This window comes from Falco cherrug, chromosome 12 (assembly GCF_023634085.1).
Source record: "Falco cherrug isolate bFalChe1 chromosome 12, bFalChe1.pri, whole genome shotgun sequence".
NCBI classification, from domain to species: domain Eukaryota; kingdom Metazoa; phylum Chordata; class Aves; order Falconiformes; family Falconidae; genus Falco; species Falco cherrug.
This window is the reverse complement of record NC_073708.1, coordinates 7,214,443-7,229,309: the sequence shown is the minus strand read 5'-3', so window position 1 is coordinate 7,229,309 and position 14,867 is coordinate 7,214,443. Positions and strand designations below refer to the sequence as shown.

At 52.6% G+C, this 14,867-nt stretch overlaps 1 protein-coding gene across 4 annotated transcripts; it reads left to right on the top strand.

Moving 5' to 3' along the window:
• Positions 1-200: 200 nt before the first annotated feature.
• STX6 (syntaxin 6) lies at positions 201-14,816 on the top strand. Of its 4 annotated transcripts, XR_008734762.1 has the most exons (9): positions 235-300; positions 2,575-2,744; positions 3,367-3,461; positions 5,234-5,296; positions 7,522-7,644; positions 8,954-9,060; positions 10,730-10,824; positions 12,482-12,856; positions 14,395-14,816. XR_008734762.1 is itself a non-coding variant. In XM_055724932.1 (8 exons), exons 1-8 carry the CDS (start codon positions 266-268, stop codon positions 12,556-12,558), a joined length of 765 nt encoding a protein of 254 aa, XP_055580907.1. In that variant the 5' UTR covers positions 201-265; the 3' UTR covers positions 12,559-14,816. The 4 variants fall into 4 exon arrangements, 3 of the variants coding, with proteins under 3 accessions (XP_055580907.1, XP_055580908.1, XP_055580910.1); XM_055724932.1 differs by having other exon boundaries at positions 201-300; positions 12,482-14,816; XM_055724933.1 differs by having other exon boundaries at positions 251-300; positions 2,575-2,755; positions 3,378-3,461; positions 12,482-14,816.
• The last annotated feature ends 51 nt before the right edge of the window (positions 14,817-14,867 follow it).

Below are 14,867 nucleotides of genomic sequence, written 5' to 3'. Positions count from 1 at the left end.
CCCCATGGCGGGGCCGACCCCCGCCCGGCACCGGCCTGGAGGCACCGACCGCCCCCCGGCACCCGCCGCCACCTCACGCAGCCGCCGTGGCGCCGCCCGCCTCAGGCGGCCGCTGTGACGTCACCCCGGCCCGCCCCACCCCCCCGCCGCGGCGGTGTGCGCAGGCGTGCGGCGCGTGACGGCGAGGGCGGGGCGCGGGGGGCGGGGCGCGGCGGCGGGGGCGGGGCGGGGGGCGCGCGGCGGCGGCGGGGGCGGCGGCAGCGCCATGTCGATGGAGGACCCCTTCTTCGTGGTGAAGGGGTGAGCGCTGCCCGCCGGCGGGCACCCCGCGCCCTGGGGGCCGGGGAGAGGGCCGGGGGGGGCTCCCCCGGGCTGGGAGCGGCCTCCCGCAGCACGGCAGGCCTGAGGAGGGGCGGGGTGAGCGGCGGTCGGGGGTCTCTGGAGGCGATCGGGTGGGGGAAAATGGCGTCCCCGTCCCCCCCGCCTTGTCTGTGGGCCCCGCTGGGTGCCCGGCGTCGAGGGCCGGGCGCGGGAGGCCCCGGGGCGAGGCGCTGTGTGCCGGGCAGGTGCCGGGCCGCGCTCGGGCCTCCCCGCACGAAGCGCTCCCCGCCGCGCCGGGTAGGCGCCCCCCGGGGCCGGGGCCTGGGCCGGGGGAGGCGGGGGGGGGGCCCTGGCCGCAGGTGCGGGTGCTGGCACGGTGGCCCGGCTTGGGGACAGCCTGGCTGCCTGTCCCCGCAGTCAGAGCTGCCGTCAGAGCCAGGTAGCAGCGGCTGGGAAATGTCGCCCTTGGGGGGGGTGTCACCAAGAGGCCGGGGGTGCCGGCCGGAGGGATGGAGAGGGGCAGGCACCGAATGGCGGCAGAAACCGCAGCCTGGACTGCGGGCGGGAGTGGGAGCAAGCAGAGAAGGGCCCCGAGCCCGGGCAAACACAAACCAAAGGTGGTCAAGGCAGGAGGAAAGAAAAATCGTAACTAATAAGGTGAAAGCACCTTGGTCTCCAAGATCTACCCCAGGGCCACCATCAGCTCCTGCTGCAGGCCAGTCTCCTACCACATGTCACAGTAGAACAGCTCTCGGGAGCAGCGGAGGCTCCGAGGGGAGCGGTGGGGAAAGCCCTGTGAGGGCGAGAGGTGTGGGAAGGGATGCTGGTGCTGCCGGGGAAAGTGAATCGCTGCCAGGTTGAACTGGTGCTGAGGGGAAAAAACAGGAGTCACCATGGGTGGGGAGTAAACGTCCCGTCAAACTTCCCGGAGAAGTTCTTGCGCCGTGCGAGGAAGGGCTGGGAGGGGAGAAGGGATGTGCTGCCGCTCCCAGTGTTAATTATTACCCAGTGGTTCGAAGGGGCTGGTGGTGGTGGAGCCACCGGTGTTGCATTTGGTTTGCTTTCCTGGTGTTTGTAACTCCTCCCGTCACAGGATATCCAGGTCTGCTTTAAATTCCTGCTCAGATGAAGGAAAAAAAACCCCAACAACCAAACCCAAAACTTTGCTAGCAAGTAGTGGAGGGAATGAAGCTTGCCAGATCCTCAGTGCGGGCTGCTGACTTCAGGGCACTAGCTGTGGCAGACTCGGAGCCGTAGGCGTGTGAGAAGAGAAGGGCATGTGTTAGGGTGTTGAGAGACTGCAGCTTAGACAGCAAAGTTGGGTACTTCAGGCCACAGTGTAACATAAAGAAAGCTGATGGCCTGGCACCCCTGTAGGTTGTGCGCTCAGTTGATCTGTCCTGAGCTTCCCTCACTGATAACCTGCTTTCCTTCACTGGGGATAAACACTTGCATCTTAACGTGGATGCTGTGTGCAACCTCTTGGGCTTGCGTGGTGGCCACCTTTCATGCCAGAAAGTCTGATCTCGTCTGCATCCCTCGTTCTGGCTCCCCATGAACCTGGGGGAGGGCTTCACAGCTCAGGACCACAGAGTTTGTAAATACAGATGGCCACGGTGATGGACCATGACCCAAACTTACAGACCCACTTGCCCCAAACCAGCAAAGCAGTGTTCAGTGCTGTCAGCAAAGCCTACCTTCCCGTGCTGTGAATGCATTCATCTCCAAAAAGCTTAGAGCAGCAGAAAAGACTTCTGTTCCCTAAGCCAGCATAGTAGAGCTGTGTATTTTTTAAATGCTGAATTAAAATAAACAGTGCTCCACTCAACAGCCTGCCTGGCTGTATTGTGGGGACAGTTCCTGTAATTCTGTGTGCCCTTAGGGTATCTGACATAGGTAGTCAAGAGGCTTTGGAGGAAAGCTGTTGAGAGGAATGCAAAACATTAATTGCCAAAGATGTGCCTTGTCCAGACACTCTGCCCTGGCTTGCCTGTGTGACACTTAACAGAAACTGCCCTAAAGAAATAGGTCCCTTCAAGCTGACCTGTAAGTTGCTGCTCATTGCTTTGTGGTGCAGACAGGATTGTCCAGCAGGTAGGGCAAATCCTTATTTTACAAAGTATACTAAAACTTGTTTGAAGGAAAGATGTTTGGGAGAAGGCTGCTCAGCTGGGCACAGCACTGTCCTGGTGTGACTGCTGTAGGGCAACTGATGTTAATCCCTTTGCTTCTCTTTAATCACCCTGGCTGCAGGGAGGTGCAGAAAGCTGTGAACACCGCCCAGGGGCTCTTCCAGAGGTGGACAGAGCTCTTGCAAGATCCCTCCATCGCCACAAGAGAAGAAATCGACTGGACCACTAATGAGCTCAGGAACAATCTGCGGAGCATCGAGTGGGACCTGGAAGACTTGGATGAAACAATTAATATCCTTTCTGTGGTCCTTTGGAGGTAGGGGTGTGCATTTCCCAAGTTGTACTAAACGGCTGAGTACCAGTGCTTGCCAGTAGTTGCTTTTTGCAGAAATCAGGACTATTTGGGGTCAAATTTTGCATTTACATCAGCTTTCCTCAGAGTGCAGATGGGAAATTAAGGCAAGTGTGTTCAGCAAAAGGATTTTCCTTTTGCCTTTTTGTTTTGTTTTCCTTTTGACAAGGTATGTTCCAAGATGCTTTGTTTCAGAAAGCCTATTGTGTGCTGTATGAATTTGGATTTCTGTGTAGTCAGTCATACTCCAGGCTGGTTTCCAGAAATACTCCTTTTTCCTTGTGTTCATCTGAACACTCCTGAAAGCGCTGTGCAGCATCAGAGAACAAAAAAAAAAAAATAAAAAGCAAGAGAGAAACCTCACACTGGTGCATGTGCTGCACAGTGCGTTCCTGCTATGCCTGTTTTTTCCTCCAGTGTTTCATATGTTGCTAATCAAATTTTGGGAAGAAGCACATCGCAATGGCCATTTGGTAGGTCCCCGCTGAAGCACGCTTGGGGTTTGTCGATCTGTGTGCGTACCCACCACCACTAATGGGGATTCCTTGACTCACTGCCTACGCATTGTTGAGGCAAACCCACGGAAATTCAACCTCGATGCGACGGAGCTGGGTATCAGGAAAGCCTTCATCACGAGCACACGGCAGGTGGTCAGGGTAAGGAATGTGGGTTTGGGGTGGGAGTGTAGGGAAGGCGGGGGAGTGATTAGGCGGTTTAAAAAAGGAAAGCTTGTGGCTGTTTCTGTGCTGAACTGGAGAGCAGAGAATAAACCTGCTACCTGCTCTCTCTTAGGCTTCCTCCTCTTCCCTGTGTGCTCCCTCCTGGGGCTGCCCAGAGAGGTTTGGGGCTGCAGGGGTGCAGGTGCCCCCCGTGGCATACTCTCCTTTTCCTGCTGCGGCCCTTTAAGTCCTCACACCTGTCTCACAACAGCAAGCCTGGGAACCTATAGTAACTGGAGAGGAAGAGTAAAGATCCCACTGTGATGCAGGGGAGGCTAGAGCTTCCCTTCAGAGTTGAAGGAAATCGCAACTGTCCTGTGCTATTGTAGCACTAGTTTTCAAAAACAGGGAGTCCACTTTGAACACTGACAGGTGGTTAAAGCCTGGTGTTATTGACATGGTGACTGCAGCTTCCTACCTCTACCAAACAACCACTAGATTTATTTTTAACTTCAGGGAGATTTTTTTTGGGTGTTTAAGCTCACACTTAGAAGCAAAAAGAGAATTTTAACAACTTGGTGGTAATAAATAGAGACGAAGCATCTTCTCAAAACCTTCGCTGCCTGGTAACAAGCTGATAGTTAGGAAGTTTTCTCCCTGTTAATAGCTACACTGAGTTTAGCTTAGTTTCTGCTGTTCCTCATGACTCCGATGTTCCTGCTTCACAAAACGCATTGCTGTGGCTGGCAGCAAGCATGCACCCTACCTGCAGTCCTGTGGTCTGGATGCAGTTCCTAAGGCTTGCTGCGTGGGAAGGGATCCTGAAACCGCGCTGGCTCCGGGTAGCAGGCAAGTGCTCACTGCCTTGCCCTCGACGTGGTCCACTCCCAAACCCACAGGATCAGGCAAGCCTGCTCTATGGTCCTCTTTTCCTGGCTGAAAAGTGCTGGCTAATGGGTTTTGGAGCAATGTTTCTTACTGTTAAATGAAATTCATTAGTGGCATTTTGCAGCCCACTTCCAGTTTCCATGGGGAAATTCCTGACGCACAGCAGCATGCGTATTAGCTGGTGAGAAGTAATCGAGTGGGATCTGATGCTCATGGGTGATTTATTACACATCTCTGGACAGTAAAATATACCTAAATGTTCTGGTGACATCAGAACTGTGCTGGTGGATTAACCTCTGCTAGATCATATTGACTATTTGCTAGCCTACCCTGTGAAAACTAGACAACTTTATGTTGTGATGGGGAGCCTTCTGTGGCTAGTGATCTCCAGGAACTCAACAGCAAAACTTAAGTGGTGAAAGAGAAGATGTAGGCATAGTCAGAGAGGACGGCCACAGGACAGGAAGTCTGCCTCATACTGTGCAATATAAAACCAGATGCAACTGGGAATAAAGTACAGAGGCTTACAGGCTTCTAAGACCTTGAGGAACATAACTCTTTCTTACAGTCTATCAATGGGAATATTAAATGTTATGCAAATTGTTTCTGGCTGTAGTGGAACAAAATGTGCAGTAAATAAGGAATATTTTCAAAATATCCCATTGCTGTTGATTCTAGTATTAGTAAAACAATGAACTGTGATGAAGCTTTCTACAATACCTTTCTAGACTCTTTAAAACTGTACATTTTCAAAGAAAACCTCCCTTCCCTCACCCCCCCTAAAGAAGCCTTGCTAGATATAGACAGCCCTGTAGCACCCTGAAACTGCTTGTCACCTCAAATCCAATGCTTACATACCACTTCTTTTGTTGAATAAACAGGAAATGAAGGATCAGATGTCAAACTCCTCCATGCAAGCACTGGCTGAAAGAAAAAACAGGCAGGTGAGAACCAGAAACAGGCAAGTTGAGTGCATGCAGCGGCTGTTTGGTACTTGAAGGAGTGAGGAGGATTTATTTGCTCTACCAGCTGTTGTCTTAAGGTACATGTTAGGTGAAACTTACATTTTCACTTACTCCAAGGCCCCATGGCGTAAGGTAGTGTATAGCGTTGATCAAAACTGTAAAAGCTGTTATTACAATATACATCCTGTCTGTAACTCATCCCGTTAAAAGCCTTTGTTCTGGGAAGGGGCTTGCATGCTGCAGCAAAGCTGTGTGTGAACCGTGTCTGTTCTGCTGACCTGAGAGAGCTGGTTCTCACAGGCACATTGCTGCCACCCTCTCAAAGCAGTAAATCAGCACTTGCCATCTGTCTGTCTTCAGATCTGGTTGTGTACAACTGTCAGTGTTGCATCATCTGGCAGTAAGGGGAATCTCCCTCCTCCTCAGGGGGAACGGACTCAGAATCCATGTCAGTGAATGTAATCCTGCGCTCTGCTGTATTTAGGAGCCAAAATGCTGCAATATCCTTTCACACAGCTGCCTTGCGTAATAGGTAGCCATGTAAGAAGATGGAAGAAGCTCAAGGAGTCTCAAGTTGTCTGTATTTGTAATCTAAGGAATAGGAATAGATGCAGGTTGTGTTTCTTCCCAGCTGATGAGGAGGCTGTAAGGAGATCGCAGAGCTGCCTCAGTAAAAGTCGGTTCATCCTTCGTATGATTTAACTTAACTGGTGGCATCAGTCTTGCCACTTGTGGCAAAAATGACAAATTGCAACAAGCTACTGAGAAGCACAGAGCTGATTCCTGAGCTTGCTACAGGGATAATTGACATGATTGGCAAACACTTGAAGAAGCGAAGTCCCTTACACCCTTGCTCAAACAAGTCTGTAGCTGTGTCTGTGTTTTGCTGTTTTCCTTTGCGTGAAGTTCCTGCTAGCTGCGGGAGACCATATGGCCCAGCTCGTGCAGTGACATCTGGTCAGGAAAACCGACTTCCCTTTGCTGTCTTCCTCTCCCTTCCCCAGTTCCTCTCCTTCCTCCAGACCGTGAAGCTTTTCCAGCGTGCCTTTGTGTCCGAGAGGCTGGCTGGTGGCAACCTGACCCTCACAGGCTAAGGCTGGCAAACAGGCCTTCCTGCTGAAGCTGCAGCAAAACAAGCACACCACGCTAAATAAGCAGTAGCTGCAGTTGCCACAAACTGGAGAGAACCAGGAGCTTGCTTAGTGTCTCAGGGGCAGACAAAGCTAGATGTCCTGCTGGCTTCCTGCACAGTCAGCCCGTTGGCTTTTGTCACTCCGCCTTGAACCTTGCAAGGCAGATGAACTGCAGAGACTGTTTTGGGTTTTGCTTGCCACAGCAGCCTGGTCATTGTCTTGCTGTTCTTCATAAATACTCAGCCATCCCCTCCTGCCCGTGACCAGAAGCTGCAAGATGGTCTCATTACAAGTCGACCTTGCCACCACGCTGGTGGGCAGAGTTCCCTAACCCATTCATAGTGCTGCAGGGTGCAGCTCCTCACCTGTGGGCCGTGTTCGTTCTCCAGTGTCTGTCACTCATGTTATACTCCTTCCAGGGATGAGATTTAACTTGGCTGGAAAGCCATGTCCCTGCTGGCTCTGCACAACCTTCTCCATTCAGGTTGTAGAGCTTGTAAGCAAGTGTGATCTTGTATGCTGGCAACTGAGCAGTACGCCGGAGGAACAGGTAACCTGAATCAAAGAACATGAGCACACAGCACTGCGAAATACCACACTATTTTATGGTCAGCTTAACTGGTTAAGTACTTTATCCAGACCCTCTTAAGCCCCTGTCATTAGCAGTACCGTGCTCAGTTCGAGCTATACATCTGTTAGCACAATGTATCGGGATACATCCCAGCTCATGTGTCCTAGCATGCAGTGCTGCCTCTCGAGCAGACCTTTGCCAGTCCTTTGTGCTGTGCAGACCTCCTGTGCGTACCGTCTGTCAGTCGTACTCCAGCTCTCCTGCTGCTGGAGAGGCACATCTGCAATATCATGCTGCAGAGACTTCCCAGGCTGGCATTTTGGCATCGTGTCGTTTTAGTTCCTAACACCACTCTGACTGAGTAGCACTAGAGCAGGAGGAAAAGGATGTTGTATGCGTGTGTACGGGAGTGTTGCCTTGTCTGCCTTCCCCCTACACCTGTATAGATGGGCTGTAAGCAGATACAAGGGTGTTGCTAAGGGCTCTCTGCATCTGTTTAGGCACTCCTGGGAGAAAGCGGGAGTCAGAGTTGGAGCTCTGGACCTGACAAATACAGCCGTCTGGACCGGGAGCTGCAATTAGCAAATTCACACTTCATCGAGGAGCAGCAAGCTCAACAACAGGTAAGGCAGCTGGCACCATGCGGACTAAATACCTTTGCTTGCCAAATGAGTGCTGGGGATGAGGTACAGGCTGTAAGAAGGAAAAAAAACATTCAGTCTTTGGCTGGTCTGGATCCAGGGACCCAAGAGCCCTCCTCTTTGCTTGCAGTATATACCTGTGCGTGTGTTTCCTGTACACCACAGCCTTGGATGCATCCTGGTGCAGAGTTTTTAACCCTTGAGGCCTGAGTCTTCTGCTCTGTGCAGAAGGCAAACGATGTGAACTGAAGGATGTAGCACACTAAGCTTTAATACGACGGGGATTGCTGAAATCTTTGGAAAAGCAGAAATGTTGCAAACAGAAAAGAGCCTGTTTCTCTTATGCGGCTTCCCCTAAGCTGAAAAAATGAGCTGATGTTTGCTGTTGTTGGTGTGCATCTTCATCAGAACAGGCTAGAAGCAGGAGCACATGCCTGCTTCCTTTTCCTGCCTTTGTCAACAGGACATTCGTGAGAAAGCCTGTGCATGGGTTTTGCAAGAGCCCCTGGCGAGGTGCTTCCCCGCTGCAGGGGCAGTTCGCCCGGAGGTGCAGACCCACGTGCAGCACCCCACTCAACATGGGCCTTTAAACAGGCAGCTCCTTGGAGATGCCAGACTCTACTAAAGCTAGTAGATGATGCCCCGGCTCAGATGAGTTTTACCTAGTGACTCTAGGAAGATAAATAGATTCAGAAATAGGTAACTAGGGTAAGTCTAATCCTTAGTGGGACTGTGCCCTGAAAGTGACTTAAAAACATCAGCAGACCTATTCCTTTGGCACAGTCAGAGCCAGGCTTGCTATTTTTAGCTGTAGAAGCTGCAACAGCCTTTACTCACATTAACCTCTTGTTAGCTGCAGCAGGTTCCAGGTTATGTTTCCCAGGCGCAGCATCTGTGTGGCTCCCTGGTGCCCCGCTGCCATACCTGCAGTGGACGGCGGGGCTTGTGGAGGTTTTGGTGACCAGCCCCTGTGGCTTTCAAGAGTCACTTTAGTGGTGGGTGTAGCCGGGAGGGGAGGGGGCATGGCTGAGCTGAGGCTGGATTTGCAGCGATGTCGACTGCAGCCTGCTGTGCCACAGGGATGCCATGCTGGGGAGGCTTACCTGTGGCTCTCACGTCGACATTTCTTAGGAATGCGGTCCTCGTTCCTGGTGGCTTAGGGCTGTGCTCAGGCCTTGGCAGCTGACGCTGGCCAAGCAGTGAGTGTCTGTCCACTGGATTGGCTGGTGCCAACCCAGCTGCAGGAGGCAGCAGACCTGTAACTGCCCGTTTCCCTTCTCTTTGGTCCCAGTTGATTGTGGAGCAGCAAGATGAGCAGTTGGAGCTGGTCTCTGGCAGCATTGGAGTGCTGAAGAACATGTCCCAGCGCATCGGTGGGGAGCTGGAGGAGCAAGCAGTGTAAGTGTGAGACACAGCACCAAAAATCCAGTGGGGTGTGGGGTTGGCTGCCACACAGCTGGTAGTCCATGCACGCGTATCTACCCCTGTTAGGGCCTTGAATTTACTAGTCTCTCAGGCAGCCTCTCCTAGCCAACCTTTGATTTTAGGCAGCAGAAAGCGTTTCTTACTGCAGCCTGCAAGGATCCAGCTGCAGTCTCATTGAAAGCCTGCACCTAGGGCAGGCTTGGCTGCCAGTTTACCCTTCCTTCTCTCTCCTTTTTATGGACCTTCCCTAAGGCACACAGTTGGCTCCTCTGCTTCAGGCATCCAGCAGTACTGAACAGATGAGGAAGGGAGGTGTTGTGTAATGGGGATACTGGGCACTTTCTCACTCCATGGGGTTTTGTGCTGCCCACAGATAACTGCTTGACCTGGGGGCTCTTGGCTCTGCCTTGCTGCTCTGAAACGCAGCACAGAGCTACTATTCATAGTTAAAGCTAAAAATATCCCTCACCCACGCAAAGGGTTAAAGGGTAGCTCACAAAATAATTTGCATCCATCCATTTACATATAAATTAGATTTTTTTCCCAGTGCATGTCCTTTGCAAACAACTGCATATAGTTTCCAGTTATGCAGGCTAACAGCTACCACTTCCAGAGGCTTGAAGGGTTCAATGCCTAAGAGCCCTCCTTGGCTGATAGAGACTGGAGGGCTATGTCCCTTGTGAAGTGACATCTACTTTGATGGAGAGGAGGAACTTTACACCTACCTCCTGTATGAACTTTTGCAGCATGAGAGTGTTCTGCTGTCGTAGAAACATGTTACTGTGGTGTGTCCGCTTCCAAGTCATCACATAAGCCATCAGTGCTTGCTAGACTAGTAGCAAGTAGGTAACTACTGCAATGCGTTTTTTTACAACTTTTTGCCCACTGAATGAGGGTTTAACAAGCACTCTAGAACCCCAGATGAAGGAAGTTGGTCCTTTGAAATATGTTAAGCATTAAAGTCCCGCTGGCTGGAGACAATCTGATTGGTACCTTGATTCCAGATGTGCTTGTTTCTCTTCAAATGGGCTCTTGTCATTGACAAAACATGGCTTCATGAAGCCATGCTTCATGAAACATGAACCGTGTTCAGATTCGTTACAGAATTCAGATTCACTGCAGTCGCTGTGTGGAAGAGGCAGAGGTGGTAGCTTCCATGCAGAGTTCAAAAAGCACCTTAAAAGCAATTGCAAATCTCATTCATGCTTGATACCTGACCGGAACAAGATTTTAGCTTCAGCTGCAAGTCCTGAACAAGGAAAGAGATTTAAAGTCCAACCTGGCACCTAGATCTAAGTAGTCTCTGCTAATCAGAGACTGTAAGTGAGACTTTCCTCTTAAAAGGAGGAAATTCCCTGCTCCTCACCTCGCAGGGGTGCGTAGAGCTCAGCCGTGAACATGCAGGGGACCAGTCCAACAGGAGTCCCAAATGACTTCCCACTTTCCACCAAAGCAGAGCTGCTACTTCAGCAGGATTTCTTTCCCCCCTTGGTTGCTTTCAGGAGACCAGGCTGTGTTGTTTTCTCTGCCAAGGTGTGATACATTGATAACATTCATGTTTTGATCAATGTGTGTGAGCGTGCCGAGAAATGCTGAAGGGATGTGCCACTTGCTGACAAGTGCCGTGCTTCTCTGTCCCCAGGATGCTGGATGACTTCTCCCATGAGTTAGACAGCACTCAGTCACGGCTTGATAATGTCATGAAGAAGCTCGCCAAAGTGTCTCACATGACAAGTGGTAGGTCCTGGAAAGTGGGATCCAGTCCTGGAAAGGGAGAGACAAGCCTTTGGATCTTTGGGCTGGGACACTATGTGCTCCCACCCACCGACAGCCATCCCAGACCCAAGCAGAGAGGAGGGAGCAGTTCTTGGTGCCTGAAAGAGAGGGAAGACTTCCAAGCCCTGCAGCTGCTCCTGCCCAGACACTGCTCTGCAGCCTGTCCTTTGCCTTTGTTTTATTTACAGATGCCTTTCTATTTATGCTGCTACTGCTGCGGTGGGAAAATCCCCCTCTAGATGCTAGGAGGGGAAGCTCTGCAGCCTCGTGCTCTGCTGCAGTTTCCTGGGCTGTCTGCTGAACAAAAGCTTTCAAGGTGCCATAAAACACTTGCCACCTCGCGTGGCTTCTCCCACACCAAATGCTTGCCTGCAGCAAGCCCCTTCCCAAATCCCACCTGCCCTCAGGCTGCTGGTGCCTGCCTGCCTGCAGGCCTGTATCAGTCAGATACATCTCTCAGCTGGCAGAGGAAAGAGGTGATTTCTGCACCGGGGGGGGAGGCTGAACCCACAAGAAAAGTCCTTATAAGGCTGTGCCTGAAGCCGGTGGGCTGGCAGGGTGCCGTGGGCAGAGCAAACAGGAAACCCAGCGTGCCTGCCGGGAAGTCCCCCGCCGCCTCCTCGCCTCTCCGAGCGCTGGCGGTGCGCCCAGCAGTTGCCTCCTCCGTTACCCCTCTCCCGTAGGTGCTTGGGTAGGTTATGGAGGCAGCATCGAGTCGGGAGGAGAAGTATTCTTCAGGATTAGGCTGGCTGGAGGATTAATGAGGTGGTGGAAATATGGCCCTAGAGAGAGCATTTGGAGTGCTGATGGTGCACTTGGGGTCACCAGTAGCCCAGTGGCAGCACAATCGCTGGCAAACTGTTTGTATCTCCCTTTTCCTCTGAGAAAAATGCTTTGATCGTTGCAGAGTGCTTCTGAGAGCTGTGAAAGCATTTCTGCTGCCCCTGGCGTCGCATGTGGTGGGGCTGACCAGCAGGGCTCTTCCTGGGGTAGCTACCGTACCCAGAATTTGGGACGGGGTGCCAGCAGCCCTGTCCCTGCTGCTGCACCGTGATCTCATCTCACAGGGGCGTTATCTCACCGTCACAGACACTGCTACAGACAGATAGCAGCTCTCAGAGGTGATGCAGTGATGAGCTTCTGCAAAACATGCATGGGGACAGCAAGGTGTAAAGACATCCAGGGGAGACCTCATTCCTGGCACTCTCCTAAGTGGAGCTGTCACAAGCTCTTCCTGGCAGAGCTCTTTTGGGCAGCTTTCACTGGACCCCTTCTTGTTCCTTCAGCAAACAGGTTACTCCCTGACTGAACAGCAACACCTAGCAGCTCTCTGCTTCTTCCTCCTGATTGCTTTTGACCCAGCCAATCAAGTTTGTTTGAAATTGGGGAGAAGCCTCAAAATTCCCACAGCTGTCCCCAAAAATGCGTGTGTCCTGGAGGAGGAATGCTGTTGCCCCATGGACTGCAGTGGGGCACGCTGCCAGAGGAGCTGCTGCTTTGGCTTTTTGTAGCTTCTTTAAGCTTAAATTGAGCTCCTAGCAGTACAGTGAAGAAAACCTCTCCCCCGATTTTTCTTCTCTATTAAAGCAGGAAGACTGATGCTTCCTTTTCCTTCCAGATCGACGGCAGTGGTGTGCAATTATCGTCCTCTTCATCATCTTGCTGGTGGTGCTTATCCTGTTTTTTGTCCTGTGATGGACTGAACTTCCTCGGACACCCCCTCCCCGCCCCCTCGCCCCTGTAGCATGGGGAAATGAAACTCTCACCATTTCCGTCCGCCCACAGAGATCCCCAGCAAGAAAACCCGCACCCAGCTCTTACCATTCTCCTCCGAGGACCGTGGCTCAGCCAGCATCTCACCTGGACCCGGGGAGAGGGGGCGGGGGACTGGAGCTGCCTCCTCCCCCGGTGCAGTGCGATCTGGACCTGGGCTCCAGGTTTGGACCTTGGCAGCTGGAGGGGGACTTGACCCCTGCGCTTCCACCCCGTGCAGGTAGGAGCTGGTTGCAGCGGTCCCAAGCCGCCTGTGGTTGGATGCGGACACAGAGCAACGAGCCCTGGGGAGGACGGGACAGGGGAGAGGAATGAATTCACTGAGCATTACAAACCACATCGCCAGCCCGCGGGTGCTCGCCAGCCAGAAACATTACCGGGAGGAGCGGTGGTGTGAAACCCCACGCGGCCATGGCGAGGGAGGGGAGTCCCGGCTGAACTCCCCCTGCCCCACGCTGCCTTCCCCCCATGGGCTGGCTCCGTGCCGCCGACTTACCGCCGAGGTGCCACGGCGAGTCTGCAGCAGCACGTTCACATCCACCACCCCTCGGCAGAAGCTTACGCGCAGGGTGTAGCACCCTGCCGTCGGCCAGCCCGGCACGGTTACAAACCCCAGAGCTTTAAACCTGGGCTGATGCACACTGAAAGCTGGCGAACAACCGTTAGCTGGAGAGTGAGTTTCTTAAAAGCTTTTGAAATTGCCTCCTTCGTTATACAAGCTTCTAAAGCTCATTGATTGATGCTTTCTTTGCCCTTGTATAACTGAGTAACTGCTTCTGTTTAACAGCTGCTTCCCTTTGGCAAGTGATTTGTCAGGTCTAAAATAACTTATTTTTTTTAAGAAAAAAAAAAACTTTGAAGATTTTTTTTTATGACCATTCAAGCTACGTTCTCTCTGTGGGTGCACGACGTGCATTATCAGAGGAATGGGGCTCAATTATGTATTTTAAGTGCATATGAACTTGTAAATAGGATGTCTTAATTTTTCCCAACCTCTGTTTTTTGGACACCTCCGTCATAAGCAACCAAAAGGCAGGAGATTCACAGCTAGGTCACGTTTCTGTATTACTTCCCAGTCTTTTTGTTACCTTTGAGTTGTTTGTCGCTTGAGTTGTCTCAGCAGTGTCGGATAGCCTAGTTGTCTCCCTCGTACAGTGAATTAAGAGTTAGCCAGGAGTTCAATACCAAAATACGATGAAGAAAGCTCACCCTGGCAGCATCACTGGGGAGTAACGCAGACGGGGGTTTCGTGCTGTAAACGCCGATTGCAGGGTATGGGGTGGCTCTTCAGGAAAACAAAACCGATTTCTTCCTGGCGTCTGCTCCCATATTTAAGTTGCAAACGCCAAAAGACTTGGGACAGGCTGGCTTATGCCTCCCATCTGGGTCTCAGATGGGGCTGGGGGAGGTGGTTAATTGGTGCTGATGCTAAGACTTCTGAAATTGCAAATCGCCCCCGAAAATCATCCTCCCCAAGCAAATCATCCTCCCCAAGCGGGAAGCTCACCACCAGACAGCTTTACCTCCGGGATGCTTAGCCCAGACTGAACACTCCTCCCCACCGGGTTTGTGGCTCCCTTCAAGCAGCTGTGTGACACCCCCCCTGCCCCCCCGACAGCCGGCGGCACCGTGTGCCGGATGGGGTTTGGGGGTGTCTGTGAGACCGAGCTGCCCTGCCACAGCCTGCGCGGGTGCTCTCATCGTTAACACCCGCGTGCCCTTAGCACCAACCCGTGCTAATTCTCTTTATCCTTGCAGAGCACCTCGCTTCTTTTGGTTACGCTGCAAGAAATACGCGGTGTCTCCTTTCCAAGGCTGGCTATCGCGGTGTCTGTGTAGCTCCTTGGGTTTCATACCTCTCCGAGAGCAGGTTCCCGGGAGCGTGAGTCCGAGCAGGGAGCAGGGAGCAGGGCTCGCTGTTGGCCGGTGTTTGCACACCTCTGATCCCCGTCCTACTTTCGGCGTGGTTGTGCCTGCTCCGGGAGTGACTGCTGGCGCTCCGTGCGGGACCGCTCCTTTGTTAGAGGGCGGCCCAGCTGCTGGCATCACCGCAAGCCACCAGACTGTCTTCAGTCACTTTTCTTGTGTACATTTGCTTTTTCTGTTGGTGGTGGTGCCCCTCCCTTTAACAGTGAATAAACGCATTGCTGCTGTGTCACGCTGGGCAGCGGCAGAGATCACGGGTCGTTCGCGCAGTGACCTGGCTCGGGACACGCGGGTGGTCTGGCACG